The sequence below is a fragment of the Xyrauchen texanus genome, chromosome 41, assembly GCF_025860055.1.
Source record: "Xyrauchen texanus isolate HMW12.3.18 chromosome 41, RBS_HiC_50CHRs, whole genome shotgun sequence".
NCBI classification, from domain to species: domain Eukaryota; kingdom Metazoa; phylum Chordata; class Actinopteri; order Cypriniformes; family Catostomidae; genus Xyrauchen; species Xyrauchen texanus.
In genome coordinates this window covers 3270262-3295640 of record NC_068316.1, presented here as the reverse complement: position 1 = coordinate 3295640, position 25379 = coordinate 3270262, and the positions used below count along the sequence as shown (strand labels likewise).

Sequence of the window (25379 nt, the reverse complement as noted above, 5' to 3'; positions counted from 1 at the left end):
TTGAAACGTTTGATTTAGTGCAGTGGTTGATTGACAGGTGAGGGGTGGAGCTTCGCTGCTGCCGGGACGCATACAGGACGGATTAGCGTTTACACCTCAAATGTGATCTGGTCACATGCATTTTGGACCACGTTCGTATGTGGTTTTTGCGATCCAATCCCAAAAGGTGACGCCTGCATTGAGCGCTGATCTGCATCTTAATACTGGCTGGAAACAAGGTCATAGTCTCTGAATGCTCACCTTTGACCTGACCTCGCGTAACTGTCTGGACCTTTCTTTCTTCAGGAAATCAGGGTTACTCTTCGACTTCATGATATCTGCAACAAACACAAATACATCAAATCTAACAGAATCGTGCTATGATAAATACAGTTTTGCTAATTATTTTTAAATGGCTCGTTGTACGTATCGCGGTGAAATGAACACAAGCGGCGCTACAACAACAACGACTTTATTCACTTCACACAAATCAAGAGTAAAACGGCAGATTATCAGTTAATAAACACTTACTTTTCACCCTGTTCCTCATACAATGCTATCTTATGACATCTAAACACTTTTACTATAGCATATTACTCGTTTTTACGTTTGCATCACATAACCAACTACATTTACAAGCTTGTTCAAAGGTGATTAAATTGCACGATAGCTCAACAGATCATTGCACTTGTGACGTAAAGGACTGGAATACAAGTCCTGATGAGCACGTGAGTCCACAAGTGAGCTGAAAGTGTCATAAAAGCACCACAAAAAGATGTCACTTGCGTCTTTCATCTCATTTTTGCTTTTAATTACCCTCAGGTAGGTTTAGGGAGGTCGGTTTTGTTGATTTAAAACTCGATCGAGCATTAACCTCCTGAGACCAGAGCATGACTGCTGTGTGCATTTTCCATTTCCCTTTTTGATTTGTAACTAGTAGCACATGCAACAAAAGACCAAATCGTTTTCCTTAAAAATTTATGTCCACATATGTGGATAGCAGGACTACGTTGAGAATTTTAAATAATACCAAGCTATAGAAAGTCTGATAAAAGTTTTGAGACGTTAGTCAGAAATGATCATAATTAATTCAGATGTACTAACGTCCAGCATCATCCAATCACAGCCAACCATGTTCAAATAAAATGATCCATTATAAATGGTGACTCTATGTACTGATGATCATCATCCCATGTGTCAAACATGTTGAGTGATCCAAACATCATCTGCAGCCTGAAACTGAACTTTTGATCAGATTTTAGGAGTGAATGCACTATAGGACGCTTCCTTGCTCCCTATTTAGTGCATGACTTAACCTCCAGTGTGCTGTCTGTCTTCACTGGTCTCAGAACAGTTATAGGAGAGCTATAGGATGCTCCCTTGCTCCCTATTTAGTGCATGACTTAACCTCCAGTGTGCTGTCTGTCTTCACTGGTCTCAGAACAGTTATAGGAGAGCTATAGGATGCTCCCTTGCTCCCTATTTAGTGCATGACTTAACCTCCAGTGTGCTGTCTGTCTGCACTGGTCTCAGAACAGTTATAGGAGAGCTATAGGATGCTCCCTTGCTCCCTATTTAGTGCATGACTTAACCTCCAGTGTGCTGTCTGTCTGCACTGGTCTCAGAACAGTTATAGGAGAGCTATAGGATGCTCCCTTGCTCCCTATTTAGTGCATGACTTAACCTCCAGTGTGCTGTCTGTCTTCACTGGTCTCAGAACAGTTATAGAGAGCTATAGGATGCTCCCTTGCTCCCTATTTAGTGCATGACTTAACCTCCAGTGTGCTGTCTGTCTGCACTGGTCTCAGAACAGTTATAGGAGAGCTATAGGATGCTCCCTTGCTCCCTATTTAGTGCATGACTTAACCTCCAGTGTGCTGTCTGTCTGCACTGGTCTCAGAACAGTTTAAAATACTCCTTATTTTTATCCTAACTGCATATAAGTCTCTGAAAGCAACATTTATCAGCTTTTGGATGCATCCATTAATTCTCAATGTGATGTACAGTAAATATAGGATATTTGAACTGAAACTGAACATACAGCCCACAAATGTGGTCATTGTGTTTAACAGTGTGCCGTTTTATGAAAAATCGTTAAAATTTTTAAAATGGGATATCGGATGAAAATAGAGACTCTAATCTTTTGACTCAAATGTGGTTCAGTGTAAAAACTTAATTAGGTTTCTTACCAGACGTAGTTTCGTTGGCATTTCAACCAAACCCAAACTCCTCTAGCATTGCCGCCAAGTTGTTCTGTCACATGACCTTCGACGTGTGTCGAAAGTTTAACCCTTTATTGACAGCACAGAATCTCCTTAACTAATATTAGTCAGTTTAAATTAAATTAAATTAAATGATGCATTGCGTATAGCAAAGCCAAAATGCACAACACGGGGTCACACAAGGTTAACATAAAAAAAACTGATCTGTTTGGAAGAACATTCAACTCGCTTTTAGCGCCACACAGTGGACACCGCTTCACTTCAGAGTACCAAGGTACCACGTGATATAGTTTTGCCCAAATTTGCATTTACGGGGGGCTTGGGTAGCTCAGTGGTAAAGACCCTGGCTACTACCCCTGGAGTTCACTAGTTTGCACCCCAGGGCGTGCTGAGTGACTCCAGCCAGGTCTCCTAAGCAACCACACTGGCCCGGTTGCTAGGAGACCGGAGGTTAGAGTCACATGGGGTAACCTCCTCGTGGTAACTATAATGTGGTTCTTTCGCGGTGGGGCGCTTGGTGAATTGTGCGTGGATGTCACAGTGGATGGCGTGAAGCCTCCACATGCGCTATGTCTCAGTGGCAACGCGCTTAACAAGACACGTGATAAGATGCACGGATTGATGGTCTCAGATGCGGAGGCTGCTGAGATTCGTCCTCCGCCAGCCGGATTGAGTCACTACACCACCACGAGGACTTAAAAGCACATTTGGTATCGGGCGTGCCAAATATGGTGAAAAAGGGTGAAAAACTAAATAAATAAAATACAAAATTACTGCATTTACAATTTAGCTATTGGATAACATTAACAAAAGGCTGCACGGCGGAGAGTGTTATTCCATTTTGATTACGCAGACATTTTTATTGAGAATAACATGCACTAATAAATGTTGTATCTTAAGAATGTAAATAGGGTCAATTTGAATTCATTTCGACTCTAAATGTCTCACCGTATCCAGTGGTAACGGCTCCTCCCCCAGTGTCTAATTCGCCGAGTGCATCAGTAGCAGCCAATAGTTTCTCTCTCAGCTTTTTGATGTCACAATCAGCTTTAGCTTTCACGATACTCAGCTCCGTGTAAATGTCCTTGTATTTATCTGATGTATACTTCTTATCCTACATAATGCACAGACATCAAAACACACAAGCATAGCATAGCATAGCATAGAGACAGTAAATGGCATACATTTTGATTTAGCTGGACTTTAAACACACTAAAGAGAATTCATGTTTGTGTTTCTTACCCGAAGTGCTGACTGTAGCTCATCTTTGAGAGAATTGATTTCCTGTTTCAGGTACTGTATCTCTGACTCCTTTACACGCAACAAAACCTGCAACAAACGTTTACAGTTAGTATGTTTGTGTGTGTCATACTTGATAATTCAGACACCTGAGATTTTGTTGCGAGTATTGTACCTCCAGTTCATAGATGTCTTTGCCCTGAGTAAGAGAGGAAGTTGCTTTGTTTCCACTGCCGCAGGAGTGCATTCGAGTGATTTCCTCATTCAGACGATGATTTAGATCCTTACACACAAACACACACATAAGTTCTTAATTCAAATCTAAAATGTAAAAACGTAGGGTTATGATTAATGATCATGATTAGAGAACAACGCAAGTAAAGAGGACGTCCCCATTTTGATGTTGGTTCACCTGGTTGTGTGTGTGCAGTTTGTGGTTCTCTCTCTGGCATTGCCCCAATGCTTGTCTCTCTGCCTCCAGCGCTTGAGCCAGATGTGCGTTCTCTAAACACTTTTGGGAATACTGCTCGGATAATACTTCCAGCTCACGATAGATAGACTGAAGCTCCTCTCTACATACAGGACATGTACACACTTAAACAAATCTAAGAAGAAACAAGAGTGAATGTGTGCTGTTATGTTTATCTTTTACATATCCACTCACTCATACTGTCTGCGCAGTTCTTGGATGTCTGCGCTCACACCACTCATCTGCGTGCGCTGCGTTTTCCCCAGTTCCTCTCGATGAGCGTTTTTCATGGCTTCAATGGCTGCACACACATAAACAGACACGTGTGACACCTATAATCAATAATGCTGTCAAACCCTTCAAGCGGGTATCATATAGATGTCAGATTGGGCGGCTGTGGCTCAGGTGGTAGAGCAGGTTGGCCACTAATTACAGGGTTGGTGGTTCGATTCCCGTCCCACATGACTCCACATGCCGAAGTGTCCTTGGGCAAGACACTGAACCCCAAGTTGCTCCCAATGGCAGGCAAGCACCTTACATAGCAGCTCTGCCACCATTGGTGTATGAATGTTGTGTGAATGGGTGAATGAGTCACAGTGGAAAGCGCTTTGAATACCGTTAAGGTTAAAAAGGCGCTATATAAGTGCAGACCATTAACCATAAACATACTAATTAAGCAATAGAGTTGGGAATCTTTAGGAATTTTACGATTCCAGTTCCACTTAATGATTCCGGTCATTCTTGTAGTACTTTAAGAATTATTTCGAAATGAGAAATGCAATTCTTATTGTATTTACTACCCTCTGCTGTCTGTTCCCAAATAATGAGATCATTTCAGATTTGTACAGAGCCGATATAAATAAATGTAATACAGCTCTTGTAAAAGGTCTTGTACAGACATTGTCATATGAACAACCTGCACTGTTTGATTTAATAGAGACACAGGTCATCATTAAATAAACAGTAACAGTTCAAGAGACAGTTAAGACAGTGTTTTGTAGCTGTGGCAGGACGGAGGGCGGGGCTGGGTCGTGATTCCGCACACCCGGCCCCTAATCAGGCTAATTAGCCCTTGAGAGGGATAAAGGCCGACCAAAGACGGCGGTGCGACAGACAGGGAGATTTACAGGCAGCTGTCTGACACCTGTGTGTGTGTGTGTGTGTGTGTGTGTGTGTTTGTCTTTTCAGTTTTCAATGAAACAATTATTTATATTGTCAAGCCGGTTCTCGCTTCCTCCTATCCATTAATCCCTTTACACTGGTAACGAAACCCGGTAAGGAGGAGGGATGTGCCGTAGTAGAGTCCTCGCCACTACCATCCACCCCAACGGAGCAGCCGCGGCCATCTGCCGGGGACGGAGGAGCCCGGCCGCCTGAGAGCATATAAACGGCCGCCGACAGTGAAGGGAGAACTCCTGCCAGGAATGGAGGAGACCCCTTCTGTTATCCCGAGAACACGTCAGGGCGTTCTGTCCTCCAGGGGCCGGAAGACTGCCTCCGATTCGCAGGAGGCACGGCTGTCATCCATTAGAGGGTGAAGGAGTGGCTGAGGACTAAGCTACGGCGCATCCCTACTCCTTCCCGGGTTTCGGCACCAGTGTAAAGGGATTAATGGAAAGGAGGAGGCGAGAAACGGCTTGACGATATAAATAATAGTTTAATATAAAACTGAACCAAAAAGACAAAACACACACACACACACACACACACACACACACACACACACACACACACACACACACACACACACACACACACACACACACACACACACCCGGTGTCGGACAGCTGACCGTAAATCTCCCTGTCTGTTGAACTGCCATCTTCGGTCGGCCTTTATCCTTCTCAAGGGCTAATTTAGCCTGATTAGGGGCCGGGTGTGCGGAATCCCGACCCGGCCCCGTCCTCCGCCCTGCCACAGTACCTTAATGTTGTAATTCAGGCTTGTGAGACTTCAACAGTTCATATTTAATTTCGAGTTAGACATTCAAAAGACCCATCTCCTTTGAATAATTATTTCGGGAATCGAACTGTACCGGAAGCGCATATGTCTCCCACTGTAAAAAGAGCCGGGGCTCGAGACTCGTTCGATTGGGAATTAAATACACTAGTAGAACTGTGTGTTTTTACGCTGTAGAGTCAGTCGAGGGCAGCACTGTTGTAGTATTTGAGGACTGTGTTCCAGCCACATCGGTGGAACATTGCACGCTGGAGAACCGTTAACGGAACCAAAAGTCAAGAAGATCATACGATTCCGGTATTTTTTAAAGAATGGAACCGGTTCTCAGTTCAAAACCCTATTATGCAATGTTAAGAGTTTATCATCAATGATTATAAAGTGTTACTCATATAATCTTAAATACAATGATGCTTTCATTACCAGCAATAGTGGCATTAGTTTCCTCCTCCAGCAGTCTTTCTTTCTCCTCTAGAAGTTTCCGTATCTCACGCTGGTGCTGCCTCTGAATGTCTTCGATCACCTTCTGATGAGTTTCCTCCATCGCTGCAAATCCCCGCTCGCATGTTGCCTGCGTTTCACATCAAACATACGATCACAAAACGCATGCCAAACAAGCTTAGCATTACTAGGGCTGGACTTTGACATTGATTTCTTGATTTAAATTAAAGATCTGAATGGTTAGGGGGTAACATTAATGTAAGGTTTTAAGGGGTTAGGGTTAGATTTGAATTTGATCCAATATGAAATGCATTTTGGTTACAATGTCAATTTTGCAATGACATGAATGTAATTGGTGTATTACTAAAATATTGCGGCTTGATGGTGGTAAAATGGCATTTTATTTACAAGCCAAATCCAGTTTTACTTGTTATTAGAGTTGAGTGATGTTCATTTTGAAGACTGTTCACAAATGCACTTTAAAAAGGGTTCACATTAACATATTGATTTGTAGATATAATTAATATAATCAAATAAAGATTTAAATAAATCAGAAAATCTATATTTTTACCCAGCCTCTCTACACAGATATGCTAACTTCTGACAACTATGATGTTGGCACATATCCGAGACCACAGAAATGGTGAACAGGGTTGGGTGGCACTTAAGATAACTACTGGAATAACCCTGTTTGTCATTTCAACCCATGCACATGCGGTGTGAGAGATGACAGACAACACAGGGGAGTGATGGAAAAGCGTGAATGATAGGGGTTAATTAGAGCATTAAATTCATGCATTCAAACACTCACACTAATGAAGGAGATAATGATACAAACAAAGCCATTTGCTTTGTTTGTCAAAGTGTCTGGAATCATGGTGGTGCTCATGTACACTTTGTGTGATCTCAAGACTGCTAATGCGTACTACAGCATAGGGTATAGAAGAAATGGGAAAGCATTGTGGTTATGAGTCTACAGGATTGCAGTGGTCATACCAGAAGAGAATGATCCAGAATGCACAAAATAAATACAACTTTTGACTTAAAAAAGCCAACACATATCTGCTGTAATCTGGCAAAATTTACAATTGCACAAATACTCAAATAAACAGGTGGGATTGTCATTTTAATTTAATCAGCTAAAACCACTGCAACCCAAACTTACAGCAATGCACTACTGAGGATCCTACAAACAGGTGACATGGAGGTGAACAGGTGTGACATTAAATTTGAAGATGTAAGGTTAAACCTTGAGGCTGTCCAGATCTTGTTGGTACTTCTCCTTCAGGCTGGTCAGACCTCCATCCAATGGTTTCTGTTCCAGCTCCTTTCTCATCCTGCTCAACTGCATCTCCAGCTCCTGGACTCTCATCAGGGACTCTAAATCCCTGCACACCACCTGACCAGATCCATCTTCCTCTTCCATAAGACATACTGTGTTTAACGTTGCACCAGCCTCCTCTTTTTTCTCCACTCTCCGACTGTAGCATTCTTGGAGCTTGTGGAGCTCCTCTCTGTTTGATTGTTCTAGTTGCTGGACCTTGCCCCGAAATTCTTGCTCAAGTTCCCTGACATGCTCCTTGTGCCTGAGCTCAGTGTCTTCCATTTCTAGCAGCAGGGTCTCTAGCCGGCTTTGGCTCATAGCAACACGTTCCATAAGGTCCATCTCTTGAGCTATCTGGTCTTGCTGTGCTCTGCCCATCTCATCAGCGTGCCTGCTCTTCAGCTCCTCTTTATCCCTATGAAATGCCTCTTCCAACTGGGTTAGGTTCTGCCGTTGCTCCATAAGCTCCCTCAGCTTATAAGATAGTTCCCCTCGTAGCATGTCATTCTCCTCCTGCAAGGAGCTGATAGTCCCAGTGAAGCTGAGATGTTCTTTCTCCAAACAGCTCTGGTAGTGCCTTTGAATGGCCGCAACACTCTCAGCATGTTCCTGGACCAGTGCCGCCATGTTGCGGCTAGTCTCTTGGCAAAGAGACAGTTCCCTTGTGTGACCAGCTTTCAACCTGCAAGCAACATACGCAACCTGTGCCTGCATCAGTGCCTCTTGCATGCAAACTGAGCTGCATGTTAGAATTCTAGAGTCACCGTGCCATGAACTTGTCTGGATGGCTTTTGCAAGTCCAGAGAGAGACCTGGTTTCTCTGTCCTCACAAATCCTCTCAATCTCCTGAGAGAGACTATGTAGAGCTTTGGCTTGCTTCTTGAGCTCAGCAATGAGATTTTCCCTGCCTATTTGTAGATGTGATTCAGATTCAGCACTGTCTGATAAGTGTTGGTGTACAATCTCTGCCGCTAAGCTCCGAGCCTCCTCTATCTCGATCTGCTCCATATAGGGGGCAAGTTCGGTAGGGGTGACATCAGCAAGACAACATTCACTGCTATTACTTGCGGCCATGCTTTCAATATGAGCACGATTTGATGCGCTAACAGCTTGATTCAGAGCCATGTCCCTTTGCTTCAAGGTCTCATTTACCTTGACCAAGTCCCTTTGAAGCTCATCAAATTTGTCCTGGAAATTCATTGTTAGACACTGAAGGGAATATGCAAGCTCTGCACTAATGCAGGCATTCTTGATGACATCCTCCGAAAAGGGGATATTTGCTAGGCTACCTGAATTAGCAGCAGTCTTGTTCACCTCTGCCAAGAACATGGTCTCCAACATAAGTTTTCTGGAAAGTATATCAGCATACACGATTGAGAGACAGCTATTAGAGCTCTTCTTGATGTTTTCTGCATCCTTGCAAACAGAGTTGAGGGCTGACATAATATCAGAATTCCCTTCCTGCAGAGAGAAGCCCATCCTCTCCAGAACTTCAGCCTCAAATGTTAATGTCCTAGCAAAGTTCTTTATACATTCCTTCAGTGACTCGGAATCCATATCTGGGACCACAGAGGTCTGACACACCTCATAGAACATGCCGCCCTGCCTCATGTGCACGGTGGCACAAATGAGACATTCTTTCACTTCTGTGAGAGCACAAATGAGAGATTCAGAATGGCTGATGTCATCCTGACGGCTGAGAATTTCTCGAACTCTTTCTGTGCAAGACTCCACCAATGCCAAGGCCTTCTTATAGTCATCACTTAAGACTTGATTTTCTTGCTCAACATAAGTTGTGTTGAGGGATTCCTGACTGGTTTCATCCATTGGCAATTCCTCACAGGGTTTAGTCGTGCAGTCATCCATGGTAGATCTGGTGCTCATTTGTTCCTGCAACTCTGAATGATCAGGCTGATCCCATATCTTCTCCGTGAGGTGCCTGAGCTTCTCTTCTGTGGCCAACAGCTTGGCTTCCAGAGCATGTATGATGGAGATGAACTTCTCTGGATCTCTGCACTGTTGGAATGAACTTACACTGCCTACACTGCTATCTTGGGACATGCTAATGTCATGCATATGGTCCAGGGTCAGATCTTGTGTCAGATCCAAAGATGTGTTTTCTGTTTGAAACTTGTCTGACTGGTGATATGATTGGAACTGAATGGAGGAAAAACAAATCCTCTGCCTCTTTACAAAGGACATTTCTGTCTCTGAGCTGCTTCTTGCGAGCGTAAGTTGGGAAGGTCTTGAGGATGACAAGGCATCGTGTTGCATCTCCTTCAAACCGTCTAACATGTCTTCCTGTGAGCGGCAACGCCGTATCTTGAGATCCACAAATCCGAGTCGCAAGGCGTCAAGGTGTTCTTCCAACTCAGCGATCCTGTCCTCTGCAACCACTAGTTTTGCCTGCAGCTCCTGTTCTGCTCTGCGGGACTTTACCAGCCCTGGATAGTCATGCTCCATTTTAGAAAGAAGTTTCTCTTTTTGCTGCAAGCAAAGTTCTGTTTCTTCCAGACTGCTACCTAAGGCGGCCATCTTAATGAGGGCCTCACTCAAATCCTGCTCTTTCTGTCTGATTAGCTGCTCGTACATCATCTTCGTCTGCTTCACCTCCTCTTCCTTCTCTTGTAGCACCCGACTTATCCTAGAAAATTCTTCAGAGACACGCTCATATGAACTCTCAAGAGAATAATAGTCCGTTTCCACTGTTGTTAAACGTGCCTGTTGCTTCCCCACCTCCCGGTCAGCCTCTGCAATTTGATTGAGGAGTTCCTGACAGCGGCATGTAAGTTGGTCACGTTCCTCCTCCAGCCTCCTCACGTTCTCACGCAACATTTCTGCCATATCAATCTGTGCCTCCAACTCCTGCTGAAGACGAGGCATCTCCTCTCTAAGTCCCACACTTTCCAGCCCACCACTCCCTCTCAGCAGTGCCTCCACCTGTTCTTGTGTCTCTTGCAGCTGCTCCTCTATTTCTCGCCTCTTCTCTTCAGAATCCGCCAACCTCCTGGTTAATCCCTGTCGTTCCCGCTCATGTTTTTCCTCCAGGCATCGCTGCTCTTTCCTCTCTCGTTCCTCTCTCAGAGTCTGAGCCTCTTCCATTGCAATAAGACATCCAGTGGCCTCAGTTAGTCTTTCCTGTAGTCTTTGCACCTCACTGTGCTGGTCTCTCTGCAAAGCTTGCTGCTGCTCTAGCTTTCTCAGCTCCTGGCTCTTCTCTAGAAGACTGGCTTCTACTTGCCGAAGGCGTTTCTCACTCTCTCGTAACTGTGTTTGCAAAGTCCCCTCATTTCGAGTCCGTTCCTCATCGCGTTCGTGACAGCGAACTCGCTCCATTTTCAGTTCGCTACGCATTCGTGCCACAGCCTGCTCACTCGCTAAAATCTCCTCCATAGCAACTCTTAGCTTTTCCTCCAAGGCTTCGATTTCAGCCTCATGGTGGCCGATTATATCTTGTGCTTCACTGTAGCTACGTCTTAAGCTGTTCACTTGTTGATGTGCCTTATCATGCCTCCATCGCTGGGACTCTAGCTCAGCCTTTAGATCCTGGTTCAGCTTGTTGAGGCACTTCAATGGTGCTCTGTGAACCGAGGCTGAAGCTACATCAGATGAAGGCTTTGCAGTGGTTGTGTCACTCTTTAAGAGATTAAAAGGAAAGTGCAATTAGTAACAGGAAGTCTTCTCTTTTACGGCCACATACATGATGCTCAACATCTTCTGGGCTGTGGCTGTGGAATCCGGGAATGCTGAGGGATTAATTTTTGCAGTTATGTACTTACTCAAGCTTTCCACTGTGCTTTTTGCAGATGACATCACAGATGGACAAAAGGAACAATTTGTTATCTAATAAGTGAAACAATGAAATGCAAACTTGCTGGTTGGCTGAATAAAACCATGCTATTGTGCTGACAAACAACAACAAGAAACTTAGTGTTAATTTGCCCAAAATGGAAAACAAGCAGTAACATAATACCAGATTGTAAGACAGAAACTAAAAGAACAGAAGAACATAGAAAAATGACCAAAACAAAGGTACCATCACTCAAAATTATGTAATTAAAGAATGACAAAAGACATGCCTGAACACACTAGGGGTAGAAAAGCACAGCAGAAAGCTTGTCAGAATTTTACATTTCTTATTTTTGTCAAATTTGTTGTTTGGTTACGAGCATTTTAACCAAAGCCCAGTCAGAGCCCAGGGAAAGAAAGACACAGCAGATCAGTTAGACATGCAGAAGTTCCATTAACACCCAAATATATATATTAGTATAGAAACCAATTAGAAAGAGCGACAAAACTACAGAAGACTACAGATTTCTCACAGAAGATTAGTTTCTTTTCCCAACCTGTAGTATGTATCCTTCTCGAGCATTTTGCTCTCTCCCACGAGCATCCTGTAGTTGTTCCTGCAAGACGCTGTTCTGTTGTTGGAGTCTGGCCAGCTCCTTTTGTGCCTGACCCAACTGTGAAACAAGATCAAAAGGAACGTAATGTGCTTTTATATGATTCTAAAATATAAAATGTTTCAGAACTTATCAATCAATCTTAAATAAAATTGAAGTAATTAAGAATATGTGAACCATCCCTTTAAGGCCCTTTCACTTGATTCATGTCAGCGACGCTACCAACCTCCTTTTCCAGTATGGTGGTTGGCTCTTGTGGGAGGAGCCTCTCTTCAACAGGTGCATTGGAGGTGTTAGGGGCGGAGCTGCCAGTGATTGGCACCTGCTTTTCTTCTCTGAGGGGCGTGGTCTCCACCTGATACCACCTCTGCTCGATCTCTACTTGGACATCAGAGTTTCTGCGGGCCACTCGATGACCATCGACCTCCTGCGTGTCTCTGGTTTGGTCTACATCTATTCTCGCCTGTTCTTGTGGCATTTTATGGGGGTGCTTTGAAGGTGGCTCGGACACAGATGAGGCAAGTGTGGTCTGATGATGGTGCTCTTGGCACATAGAATCCCGCACCAATTCTTCTTCATCTCGTTGTGGCAATTCGTCAGTATGGCTGGTGTTAGTAATAGAGGAGGACGTCAGAGGAGAGGAGGAACTAGAGATAGGAGAGGAATCAGATGAGGAGGGAGATGATGTGGAGATAACGACTGAAGTATCTGCCCTCTTCCTTGGGGGTCGAGCGTTTTCATTTTCCTGTCCTGGGCGAAACTCGGCCCAGTCGAAGGTTTTCGACCGACCCTCTCGCTTGGAGACGCGGCTCTTGTGTTGCTCAGGGGACGGAGCCACGTCTGTGATGTCATGATGTGACCTTTGGGCTTCAACTGCAGAGCTGTTAGAGAGTTGTGAAGAGTTTGGAGAGGGCTGGATGAAGTTTTGTTCCACATTTGATCTACTTCGCTCCTCTGGAAGGGAACTGAGAATACAGAAGTTTTTTTTTTAAAGGAAAGAAATGTGTAACAGCTGTCTGAAATGGTTAAAATGGTTAGTCGGGTGAGGAAAACTATATGATCACTGCATGGCATTCAACCGCTGTCAGAGGTGTCTGTGCATTCTGGACAGCACGTTCTAAATCCAGCCACTAATGCAATGCAATTTTTTAATCTCCTTTACAGGAGGAGGTGGCGTAACATGGCGACGAGTGAGAGAGAGAAACTGGTGAGGTGTGAAGTTGTGAACATCCAATCAGTTTATACATAACAGATTATAGCTTTAAAATAGGATTGAATGAGCCATATTTAAAGCCACTGTAAAATAGCACACATACAAACACCTGTGAGCACACATCCTATATTAAAGCAGCAAGTTGCAACGTTGCTTGACAACCGTAAATCGACCACAGTTAGACTTTCACCCAATCACGATTTTTTATATATAACTTTGCGCAATTCAAATTAAAATCCAAATCGCATTTTACAGTCCAAAAAGTGTAGCATAAGCAAATATAGAAAACACTGCACTTTTGTGTCTCATTTTCTGGTGTCAATAGTGTGTGTGTTCAATAGTGTGTGTAAAGATAAACCGCTTGTGATGTGCTCTTTTGTGCATGCTGTCTGGGGTGGTTCATGCCAAACTTCCAGAGAAATATAAGCAAGGCTTTTGTTAGTGAATGCAAAGCGTTTCGGTGCAGATTCATACACATTATTCAGAGAGCCTTCAAATAAAATGAGAAAGCTAAGAAAACTACTACTGCACAATGCAGTATAATATCATATAATGTAATGCAATGCAATATAATATACACTGCGTGCCCAATTATTAGGCAAATTGTATTACTCAGGATTAATTTTACTGTTGAACAAACACAATGCTTCAAAATGTTACTGAACCTCAAACCTGAATGTTTAACAAAGAAAAGGTGAGTTTTGTCTTTCTCAGCAGAATATATTAGTGCACAATTATTAGGCAACTCAATTACAAAAATAATTTCTCCATTAGCTCAGAAGCTAATTGGCCAATTGCCTAAAGGCTTGCTATCATTTTCTGCAATTTTCCAAGCTGCTTAAAAGGCACAATTAGCTTAATGTATATAAACTGGAATCGTGATATAGTCAATTAAAAGTGACACAATCGGTCTGTAAACAGTTGTTGGAAAGATTACTCGTGTCATGCACAAAGTAGATGTCCTAAATTACTTGCCAAAACTATAGTTTGCTAATATGAAATATGTGGAGTGGCTAAAAACATTAGTTTTAATGTCTTCAGCCTAAGTGTGTATATATATATATCTCCAGGGACGTTTTTTTGCAACATAGCACCCCCTTTTAGATACTTTTAGTTAAATATGAATAAACGGCTTAATGATTAGGCCTACATACACCTTAAGATAATAGTCAATTTGATTAATCATCATAATCGTGAGAGCCCTAGTTGGTTAATGAACTATATGACTCAGCAGAACTATTGTTTATTGTCATTATTATTGTTGATAGTAAAATTAAGTAAAAACAAACAAAACAAAAAGCAAAACAGCAGCAACAGCAAACAACCAAAAATGATCACTACAAAAACAGTATGTAACCTCGTCCCCACGACCAAATGCACGTCCCAAAATAACCGTGCTTACAACGGGAATGCTGCTAGATTCCATCTCTGTCTCCCTCCATCAAGCTTACATTCAAGAGTGTCGCCAGTGAGGTTACATCACTGTCAACCAATCACAAATGTCTGCATGACACAAGCAAACGAGCACGGGCATTACTGACATGACAGACAGAAGCCAGTACATCACGAAACACATAACTAAAGTGCCACTCTGACATAACAGCGAACACACACATGGGTTAGAATAAGAACAGGAAATGCCAACCTGGGCATTAGAACTGAAAGCTTCAGTGAAACGTTTTTCCTGTGGTCGCAGAGACGGAGCAGGAAAAATGCAAGAAATAAAGAACGATACAGATATGTTAGGAACTGACTGAAAAAGAAATACCAATAAAAATAAGAGAGCAGTTGATGCTTTTGAGTAACCATTTAAATCCAAGTTAAATGGATTTATGGGGGATGAAAAATCAGGAAAGAACAGGAAAAATGCAAGCTGACATTATAGATGTAATCAAGTGTTTTATAGATAAGCCAGTCATGATTGTCAAATGTGCATGTTTGATTTAAAAAAACCAAAAAAACAATTGGCCATTATCAAATCTAAACATGATGCTAAAACTTACCGTGTGACATCCGGGGCAACGGTGGGCCGCATGTTCTTCAGAATGGCCTGAATCCAGTTACGACGAATCCCAGAGGTCATCGCAGACATTGTGCATGCCCCGTCTTTACTCTGAGAGGAAGAGAAGAACCAGATTGATCTAGTGAAAAGCGAAGCGTGGAGATCAGTGAATAAATGCATGCAAGTAGAACTAAGAGACAGAGATATGTTATTCCTGTTCGGTGCTTCATGAGACTGCTGTTAAGTTCAATGGATTTCAATGAATTTCCATGATTTTACCAAGTCATTTCTGACTCCTGCATAATCATTTTTTAAAGCTTAAATGTGTTGATAAAATACTTTCTACTATTCCATCTATGCAGAGACAATCATAAGTAAACCCTGTGAAACACTAGAATCCTACAGATATAGGAAACGCTCTGCATAGAGGACATTCTAAGACATATAGAGAGCAGACTGAAGTTATATTTACAGTTGTTACTCATTTCTTGACACCGACCCCCTGCTGTGTGTCTGTACACAGAGACCGCCAACGCTTTCTGCTATTTCTGACATCGCTAAAATAACTTTTGAAAAAGCACCAGGAATCCTACTGCCATTTACAACCCAGATAGACAACACAGTATCACATGTACTTGACTTACAAAAACATTTGTCTGAAGTTGGTTATTTTATATCTTCTGCTTCGTTCTGGGATTATATGAAGAGAAAATTCAGACACAGAGCTTTCTTGTTTTGTTTACAACATTATGTATGAAAGACATGGTCAGTAAATGGATGGGAGACCTCCTCGGAAATCGAAGGTATTAGGGAATCCAGCTGCTGACTGTGTGGGTCCTAATGCCCCAGAATAGTGATGGGGGCAATATACTGTAAAAAGGATGAGACCTTAAACCAACATCCTGACTCTCTGTGGTCATTAAAAATCCCAGGACACTTGTAAAGAGTAGGGGTGTTACCCTGATGTACTAGCCAAATTCCCCCCATTGGCCCTTCTCAATCATGGCCTTAATTGGCTATATAACTGTACTCTCTCCTCTCCACTAACAACTGGTGTGTGGTGAGCGTACTAGTGCACTATGGCTGCCGTCGCATCATCCAGGTGGATGCCACACACTGGTGGTGGTTCAGGAGAGTCCCGTTCACTGTGTAAAGCGCTTTGAGTGTAGTGTCAGAAAAGCACTATATAAATGTAGCGTTCATTCATTCATGCATACTGTACATCTGAAGAGTTTGATTAATAAAACAACACAGTAGCAAGTCAAACCAAACATTTGTTTGTTTAAAAAATCGTTTACATTTTACATGCAAGACATTCTGAAGAAAATGTTAGTGTTGCTTGCCTCGGCAAAACACAAGAGAATATCTTGAATGGTAAAAGTTAACAATATGGTTGTATTCATTAACATATGTTAACTATATTAGATAACACAAACTAAGAATAAACAATACTTTCAAAGGACTTATTCATCTTGATTGCAACACAGTGTCAGAAATTAACATTTTACATTAATGGGCAATATTTGCCCCCTAGATTTGATTTTCAGGGGCATATTTCACCTTAATGAGGGCACAATTTTTTCTAATAATTTAAAACTAACTGTGTCTCATCCATTTACGTCAAATATTCCCTTCTTCATATTTTATGCCATAATATGTTTAACTAGGACTATAATAGAATATCAGTTGTAACCAATCAACCACCCCCCAAGGGCATCCATTTTTTGGGGCGGCTGTGGCTCAGGTGGTAGAGCGGGTTGTTCACTAATCGCAGAGTTGGCGGTTTGATTCCCGGCCCACATGACTCCTTGGGCAAGACACTGAACCCCAAGTTGCTCCCAATGGCAGACTAGCGCCTTGCATGGCAGCTCTGCCGTAATTGGTGTGTGTGTGAGAATGGGACGCAGTGTAAAGCTCTTTGAAAACCACCAAGTATAAAAAAGCGCTATATAATTGCAGACCATTTACCATTTTTTTACCCCGTTTGCAAATTCCTTGTTTTAAGTAGGGATATACACGAGTAGTCGAATATTCGAAATATTCGTTCTGCAATAATTATTCGAATAGTAAAAATACGATTTAAATTTCGCAAAGTTTTGCTTTGCCGGACATATTTACAGTGAGATGCATTAAATCCTAAACACACAAACTAAAACTGGCAGTTATAACAGAATGCACTGGGTGGCGCTGTTGAGCGTGGACACGAGTTGATCACATTGTTAAGCAAACGGTTCTGTCAGTACGTTCAGATGGACACCAAAAAAGCGGGTTATTGTGAGAATGTGGCTTAATGCGAGAAAGCTGGGTTCCCGTTTAAATGTACTGGATAAGCGGTGTACACTTTACTGACGTATATGTGCAGCTCCTCAGAAAGCAGCGTCCCCGTAGCAACGGAATCCCCGCGACGCTTCCGTAAACAACAAACGTGGCATCCGAGAAAGTCTATGCGAGCTGAGGTAAGGGACATTCCATAATTTAAACTGGTGTGTATAAATGAGTATAGTTTACCGAGCACATGGATATGCTTGTTTTTCCTCAACAAAAACACGAGAAATAAAATAAACATGATAACTATTATATGCCGAGTGTTTATACTCGTCCTGTACGTTAAGTGAGTCAGTCTACTTCATTAGTGGTTTCTTTTTCTTCGCTTTGCGAGAGCTTAAATGCTTTTACGCTGTTCTTTTTTTTGTTTTCATGCATTGCTTGTTTAAATAATAACTTTAAAAAAACACACAGGACATGATAGAAGCTTGTTTTGAATGTAATTAGAACCTTTATGACTTAAAAAAATATTTTACAATGTTTTTTTACCTTCATTTAAATATTATATTCAAATATTCGTTTTTTACGAGTTTAAATATTCAAATATCAAAGTATTGATGAATTCCCATCCCTAGTTTTAAGTGCAAATCTAACCAGATGTAGTGAGGTTTATGCCAATGGGGCAAATGGGGTAAGAAAAATAAACTTATTCAAGATATATTCACTGAAAGCAAGTCTTGTTATCTTGTTACACAATTTAGCTTCTCAAGTGTTCTTCTTGCTTTAAGGCTGTTTAGACTTTATTACTGGAAAACATAGGTGCTGATAAACCCTATTTAGAAGGGCTTCAGCCCCCCCTAAATGTCACCTGAGCCCCCCTAAAAATGTGTGACTTCACAATGAGCACGCAAATGTGTGATCGCGCACTGTGAGCTCTTGTTCGTTTCAGTCCTGAACGACTCGGTGCTTCCAAAACACATGAAAACGTTAATTTGCTGCCAGTCACCTGGCATAAAAGTGGCACTTGGTCACTAAACAACCTTATGCCAAAATGAACAATTCTGAACTTAATAAATGAAGAATAAAAATGGCACTTTTGGCACAACTTTTGGCATTTGCATAACTTTCTAAATGTTTATTACAGAAAATGACAATATTCTGAATGAATATTAGCTGGTTATTTTAACACACTTCTATTATAGGCTATTATAATATCACCCCTGCTAGAAAACAAGGCAAAAATACTGATTACATTTTTATTATTATTTTTTTAAGCCTATATAGCTCATGTCCCTCCTTCAATGTTTTGTGCACCCACTTTTGTTTTCACCCACCAGGTGAAAATCTGACATTTGCTGGTTTAAATCAGCAACCCAAAGTATGAGCAATAGATCAAGTAAATCTATAGTGGAGGAAAAATTATATTACGAACAAACATCCAACAGGTGTATTAGACCTGTCAGAAGAGCTGTTATTTTAGAGAGAAGTGATGATGTCACAGCTATGACTGTTGACAGATCAGGTGACATTAGTGATGACACAATACTTAGAGAAGAACAGTGTTAGGATTACACAAACATCACCACTGCTTTATTTAGGTGTGAAAACATACCACTGCTGTCTAGCAGACATGCTTGTCAAGCATCAATACCTCACAAGCACACGTTTTTCCATTTAGGCAAGGGCATCACTCACCAGGATTTGGAAACCATAGTTCCTTTGAACTGGGAATTCGGTCACATCGTAACACGTGGACAGATCAATTTCTCCATCCAAATCAGAAGCCTGAGGGAGATTAGCAAACACGTCACACGTGCAAAATGCATTCAAAGTTCAGAGATAATCACAACGGTTTGGTTACATGCACTGCTGTAAAGACAAACCTCTTCAGCGATGGAGTCCCGATAGTACCTCAAACTCTGATCCGTCAGAACAAACCAGTGTTTCTTCCACTGAGACCAAGAGAGAGAGAAAATGACAAATCCAGAAAAAAACACACCTCTAAAATGACTTTTACTAGCTTAACCAAACTGAAAAAAGTAATAATACATGTTATGGTGAACCATAGCATGAAAGATTAAGGCGTTTCTACATTGAATCATTTATATTTTTTATTTTCTCCCAATGCGCTCTAAGGTCCTCGTGGTGGCGTAGTCACGTGGCTAAGCTATTCTTTTCCGCAGGGCACCCCCCAAAAATAACAACCAAATAAACCTGGATGGTTAAACTCAGACTAAGACTCACCAGTCCATCCTCGTATAGTTTGGTCATCCATCCTTTCTTAAAGTTCAGCAGGTCAGGCTGTAAAGAGATGTGACAGGAGGGGGCAAAACAATTAAAAATTATCTATGAATCTAATGAGTGAATCTAAAATTTCTAAAATGTAAAAAAACAAGTTATTAATTACTAACAACTAATTACATATTCTACACTGTAATTAGATTACTGTACTAGTTACTCTCTGAAAAGTAATTGCATTACTTATTACTAATTACTTTCTAAAACCCTGATCAACCTCGACCAGATGAAAAATTCAAGGATAGACATGAAACTGTTCTTTTAATTCTTTCAAATAAATCATATAAAATCAAATAAATTATTCATGAATTGCCCAAATAATTTAAGAGGGCGGCGTTAAATTAGAAATCATATATTTTATCAGTAGATGTTTTAAATTCACTTTTTTTTTTATATAGAATTGTTCTTTAGTCCATACAGTATTTAACACCATTACATCAGAAGTAACTGTAATTAAATTAGTGAAAATTAAGAGTAATCCCTTACTTTACTTTCAAAATAATAATTTTTTGCCAATGTGTGAACGGCTTGTAACGCAACTTAAAAATGATCCCTTCCCGGACTTCCAAGGCTGCCTATTAAAGCCTGTAGACTGATTTGAATGTGAAGGGAGCGGGTCAGTTTTGCCGGGAATATTCAACGGATGTGACGTTTATGCTCCCGAGAGCCTCAGTGCTTCTCTTCCGCTATTCAACAGCAACAACAAACAGCAACACTAGGTAACGTTATCTTAGAGATGGAATCCAGCAAACGTCCGGCTCCCAGCACAACACCGACTCCAACACAAACTCAGAGAAAGACAAAAACCCCAAAAACATGTATCTACTGAATCCAGTCTGGCTAAGCGGGAACGCGATCGTGGTCGAACGAAAAAGTGAGTGAACATCGGCACGGCATTTGATTCCTTGAGGGACCTTCGTTCGGTTTTGGGGATCAAAACAGACCCTGAATTGGCGTTCTTCTTATTGGACAGGTAAGCAACATAACTGGAAATCATGTGAAATATAACGCCGTAAGGATTGAGTCATTTTAGCTAACTTCATCTTACCTGCTAACGCTGACGAAATTGCAAGCTACCTTGCTTCATAACTTTCAAATAATTTCAACTTTCTTCTCTTTATTCTAATAGTCAGGAATGCAGGACACATTTAAGCAAATACGCTGGTTTCTTGATCAACATAGTACAACATATGACATACAAAACATACAATAGTGCAACAGTAAACAGTCTGGTATGGTTCAGCAGTATGTAGCTGTATGTGTGTAGCAGTATGCTATCGCTATGTTAGCTAATATGTAGTTTTAGTTTAGTCTCAAAGTTTGTATTAAAACAATCATAACTGTGTCATTTTAATTATGTTCCCTCATCTGTCAGCATGATGCCGGTGAATCACGTTCAGTCTCTTTGTACATTACGTCATTGTTTTGGCCGATGCTCGCGTCCCTATGGAGTGTGTGCACGAGCAACAGGTCGCTGCTGCAGTTCACTTAACGGCCACAAGTGTCACTAATAACAAGCGTTTCTGAATCGTACATACTGCACCTTTAAGGTCATAGATTAAAGGAATATTCCCGGTTCCTCACAAGTTGAGCTCAGTTGGCAGCATTTGTGGCATAATATTGATTACTGCAAAAATTTATTTAGACACGTCCCTACTTTAAAAAAAAAAAAAAAGAAGCATGAATCTGGTTTCCAGTGAGACACTTACAATGGAAGTGAATGGGGCCAAATCATAAACTTTAAAATACTCATAAATATAAATATATCCAATTTACAACTTTGCTACGGCGTAAACCCTTTAACAACCATAAAAATGACAATTTAAACAACTTCACAGCTCATAAAAATTCTTCTTAAACAGAAAAATTGATGTAAGTGCTTCTATAAAAATATTAGCATCACATTTCTGCCTTTAAAAATTGGCCCCATTCACTTCCATTATAAGTGCCTCACAGTAAACTCGATTTTGGCTTTTTGTTAAGGAGGGACCAGCCTAAATAAATTTTTGTGGTTTTATGCCACAAAGGCTGACTAATGATTTTAACTTGTTTTGAATGCGGAATATTCCTTTAAATGAACTTTTCAGTGACAGATAAACACTTTCGAAGAGGACAGAAACAAATATATTATTTCTTCAGTCTTCAATTCAGTCGCAGTTTGTTCAATGTTTGAAATCCAACCTTGAATGTTTATATGTCACATTATATGTCAGTTTCCTACTCTATATCGTGTACAGCAGGGTTGTGGACTCTAATCGCATTATTTGGACTCGTGTCACAAATTGAATGACTTCTGACTTGTCATAATCAAAGACTTGCGACTCGACTTAAGACTTCGACAACAGCGACTTGACTTGAACCCAAAGATCAGAGTTGTGCATTTAAAATGTGCAGCAAATCAACGATTCATTTCCCTAATAAACAATTAGTTTGATTTTCAAATCTGCATTTCCACACTCCGCATTCAACCAATCAGAGATGCAACCAATCAACTTCTACGAGAGTAGGACCAAGTTTGAATACTGCGCATTCGAGGACGACAGTCAAATGATCCCAAAGGTAATTTAATTTGGATATAAAGAATACAATATCGAAGCCAACAAAAGTATGCAACATGCAGAACCTGTGGTTTAAAAATTATGCTTCATTAATTTTGTGAGGCATCTGAAAACCCACAGACAGAGGTAAGTTGAGATTGTTAACTGTTGCACGTCAGCTATGGTTCAGTAGCATTTAACTTAGCATGTTAGCTGGGTTAGCTAGCTACTTAGTTCCACAGAGCTCAGTGCACTGCAACTACAGTCATCTCTGGAACCAGCTAAACGAGGCACTGTGAACAAATGGTTGCCAACCATCTTGTAAAATACGGGATCGTCCTGTATTTAAAGCTGAAATTATGCGTCCCGTATTGAATCAATACTGGACGCGATTTGTCCCGTATTTAAGATGGTCAAATGGTGTCACTGCAAAATCGTTCCAGATCACTAATTTAACATTAAGTAGGAACTTATGCCTACGAGAAGTCCCCACATTTTGCTAAAACATGCTAATACACTATGCAGGGTGTAATTACTACAGTAATTAATTCTCAGCCACTAATTTGGGCAATGAGCACTAATGACTTAAGACTTGATCCTTAAAGTTGAGGACTTGACTTGGTCCCACCCCAGTATATAAAATGAAATATTATTGAACTATACATGTATACTACTACACACTGTATATGTGTAATGATAGATTATTAAACTGTAAGTACACATGTTTGAGATTTTAATTATGGTATAAGAATGATATTTAGTTCACTTTACAGAAGTGAGAATTCTGGGGGGAAATTGCCATGACAACAAAGCCACAATGCAAAAAAAGATCACACTTCATTTTCATCCACTTACGTTCTTTTTGTTTACCCTTTAGAACTGGAATTTTCAAACAGGCATTGTTACATCACAAAGCTATAAACAAACTATTCTACAACCTTAAATACCACAACCATGAATACACACCCTTTCATACAGTATCTAATGCTGCAGTATAGAGTCGAGTGGTCGTGCTCACACCCACCAGGCGTTCGGAAGTTAACCGTTCACAGTACCTTATTCTTGTTGAGTTTCATCTGTGACCTGTTCTTCACACGCTTCTGACTCACATTCTGTCTTTCTGAGTGTATGAACATGAATCTGTGTTCTCGTGTGTGTGTTTGGGCATGTGTGTTTCAGATCTTGATGTCTGTGGTGCTAACGCTCTGAGCGTATGCTATTTATAATCAGGGGGTCGGGTCTGCATGGACGCGGTAATAACAGCTGAAACATGCACGCACAGTCACTCTAAACGGTCTCACAGCCACTAAACAAACAAACGTGTTGCATTCTTAAGAAAGTGGTTTATTACATGGCCCTCTGGAATACTTTATTCTGATTGGTCAATCGCGGCATTCTGCGGTCAGATATGTCTGTATGAGCGCTAAACTCTATATTTGACCATTGTACAGACAAACTATTTCCTACATCGACATGCTAGTTTCATGTGTTTTGTTTCACTCCACAATCTCTTTCTTCTTACATAATCAAATAACTCCAACTCAAATGATTAAATGTGCATTTATTTATTATATTAAGCAAATAGCCGTGTAATAGTTCTTGTATAAGGGTCCCTTATCCCGTACATATTTTACAAACACCGAATGTTAATCCTGAATGAATTCTCAATATAAAAGCTCAATAAATGCAATATCTCTGACTCAAAGATTTGCCATAAATGAGTGTTTTTCAACTTGAAGCTCTTTCATGTCCCAGGGGTTGATTTTTATTAAAACTAACAACATTTCAGCTTTTTTTTTTGCTATACGAAGGTCTTCTTAAAACTGGAATTTTTGGAAACTTTTAACAGAACCTTCATTATTTATTTATGTACTTTTCAAATTAATTTGATGTACTGATTTAACAGTTTTAGCCTATTTTGCCATATTAAACTTTGTATTTTTAAAATGCATTTTCAATTTATGACATGTTTAAAACAACGATATTATAAACTAAGAGTAAAATCAGTATTTCAATATTTATTGTGTGAAAATGATTTGTATAAATGTTTTAAAAAATGACAAATGTCCCAAAATGCTGGTGTTATTATTTTAACCCCTAATAAAGTTTTTTTTATAGTTAGTGTACATGTTAACCACATGTACTGAAGAGCATGCTTGAGATGAAATATGAGACCAGTGATGTTTGAAGAAAACAAAGAAAAATCAAGACAAATATCACTATTTTGTTTTTGTCCATCATTTCTAATCAAGCTGTAATTTTGCCAAATTATCCAATAAGTGTGAAAATATTATTGAATTGTATTTATGAAGTAGCCCATTTTAATTACTTTCTATAAATGTGATTTCCATCAGCATCATTGGGACGTGCTGGAAATGACACTGTGTGGTGGGAACTTTCATGCCTTTCTGAAATAAAGTCTCCTGTGATGCATGTACATACACTGTTGGACATATTAATAAATAAACTAGTGAGCATGTAAAAATGAGAACAATGTTTTACAGATGTTTAAGACTTTTAAGTTCACAGTTGCTTAAAGTGACTGAAGTTGAAGAAACACCCATATATTGAATTACTTCAGTACTTGATAAACAGCTTATGTAACTGTAATTCCTTTGGAGTTAGTATAGTAACTATTAAAAGTTTTATTTATATGCACTCACAGCCATGAGTGTCTCCGTGGCTCTGCGGTCCAGACTTTTGGCTCTTCTGTAACCAGTTAGTGATGAAACAGCATCTGTTCGGCCTTTACTTGAATCCAACGAAAACTCCTGCAACATATTAACACAGAGATTAAAAATGAATTCAGTGATGCAGATATGATTATTACAGGTTACAGACTCAATCAAATCTCTATTTTTAAATCCAAATTTTCTCCCAATTTGTAAAGCCCAATTCCAACTACTTAGTTGGTCCTCGTGGTGGTGCGGTTACTCGCCTCAATCCGGGTGGCGGAGGACGAGTCTCAGTTGCCTCCGCTTCTGAGACTGTCAATCCGCGCATCTGATCACGTGACTCGTTGTGCATGAC

At 40.7% G+C, this 25379-nt stretch overlaps 1 protein-coding gene across 4 annotated transcripts in view; it reads right to left on the bottom strand.

Annotated features, from left to right (window-relative positions):
* Window positions 1–25379, bottom strand: part of LOC127634198 (myosin phosphatase Rho-interacting protein-like) — a 75694-nt gene that overhangs the window by 7403 nt on the left and 42912 nt on the right. For 3 of the 4 annotated variants that reach the window (XM_052113646.1, XM_052113644.1, XM_052113647.1), the window contains exons 9-23: window positions 25013–25120; window positions 19759–19815; window positions 19398–19466; window positions 19210–19299; window positions 15251–15360; window positions 14893–14931; window positions 12261–12999; window positions 11978–12094; window positions 6290–6437; window positions 4105–4210; window positions 3853–4012; window positions 3616–3723; window positions 3444–3530; window positions 3150–3315; window positions 241–317 (exon numbers count right to left, since the gene is read on the bottom strand). In XM_052113646.1, the coding sequence (XP_051969606.1) occupies window positions 241–317; window positions 3150–3315; window positions 3444–3530; window positions 3616–3723; window positions 3853–4012; window positions 4105–4210; window positions 6290–6437; window positions 11978–12094; window positions 12261–12999; window positions 14893–14931; window positions 15251–15360; window positions 19210–19299; window positions 19398–19466; window positions 19759–19815; window positions 25013–25120 (2181 nt within the window). The remainder of the gene's footprint in view (window positions 1–240; window positions 318–3149; window positions 3316–3443; window positions 3531–3615; window positions 3724–3852; window positions 4013–4104; window positions 4211–6289; window positions 6438–11977; window positions 12095–12260; window positions 13000–14892; window positions 14932–15250; window positions 15361–19209; window positions 19300–19397; window positions 19467–19758; window positions 19816–25012; window positions 25121–25379) is intronic. The other variant, XM_052113645.1, reaches the window with a different exon arrangement.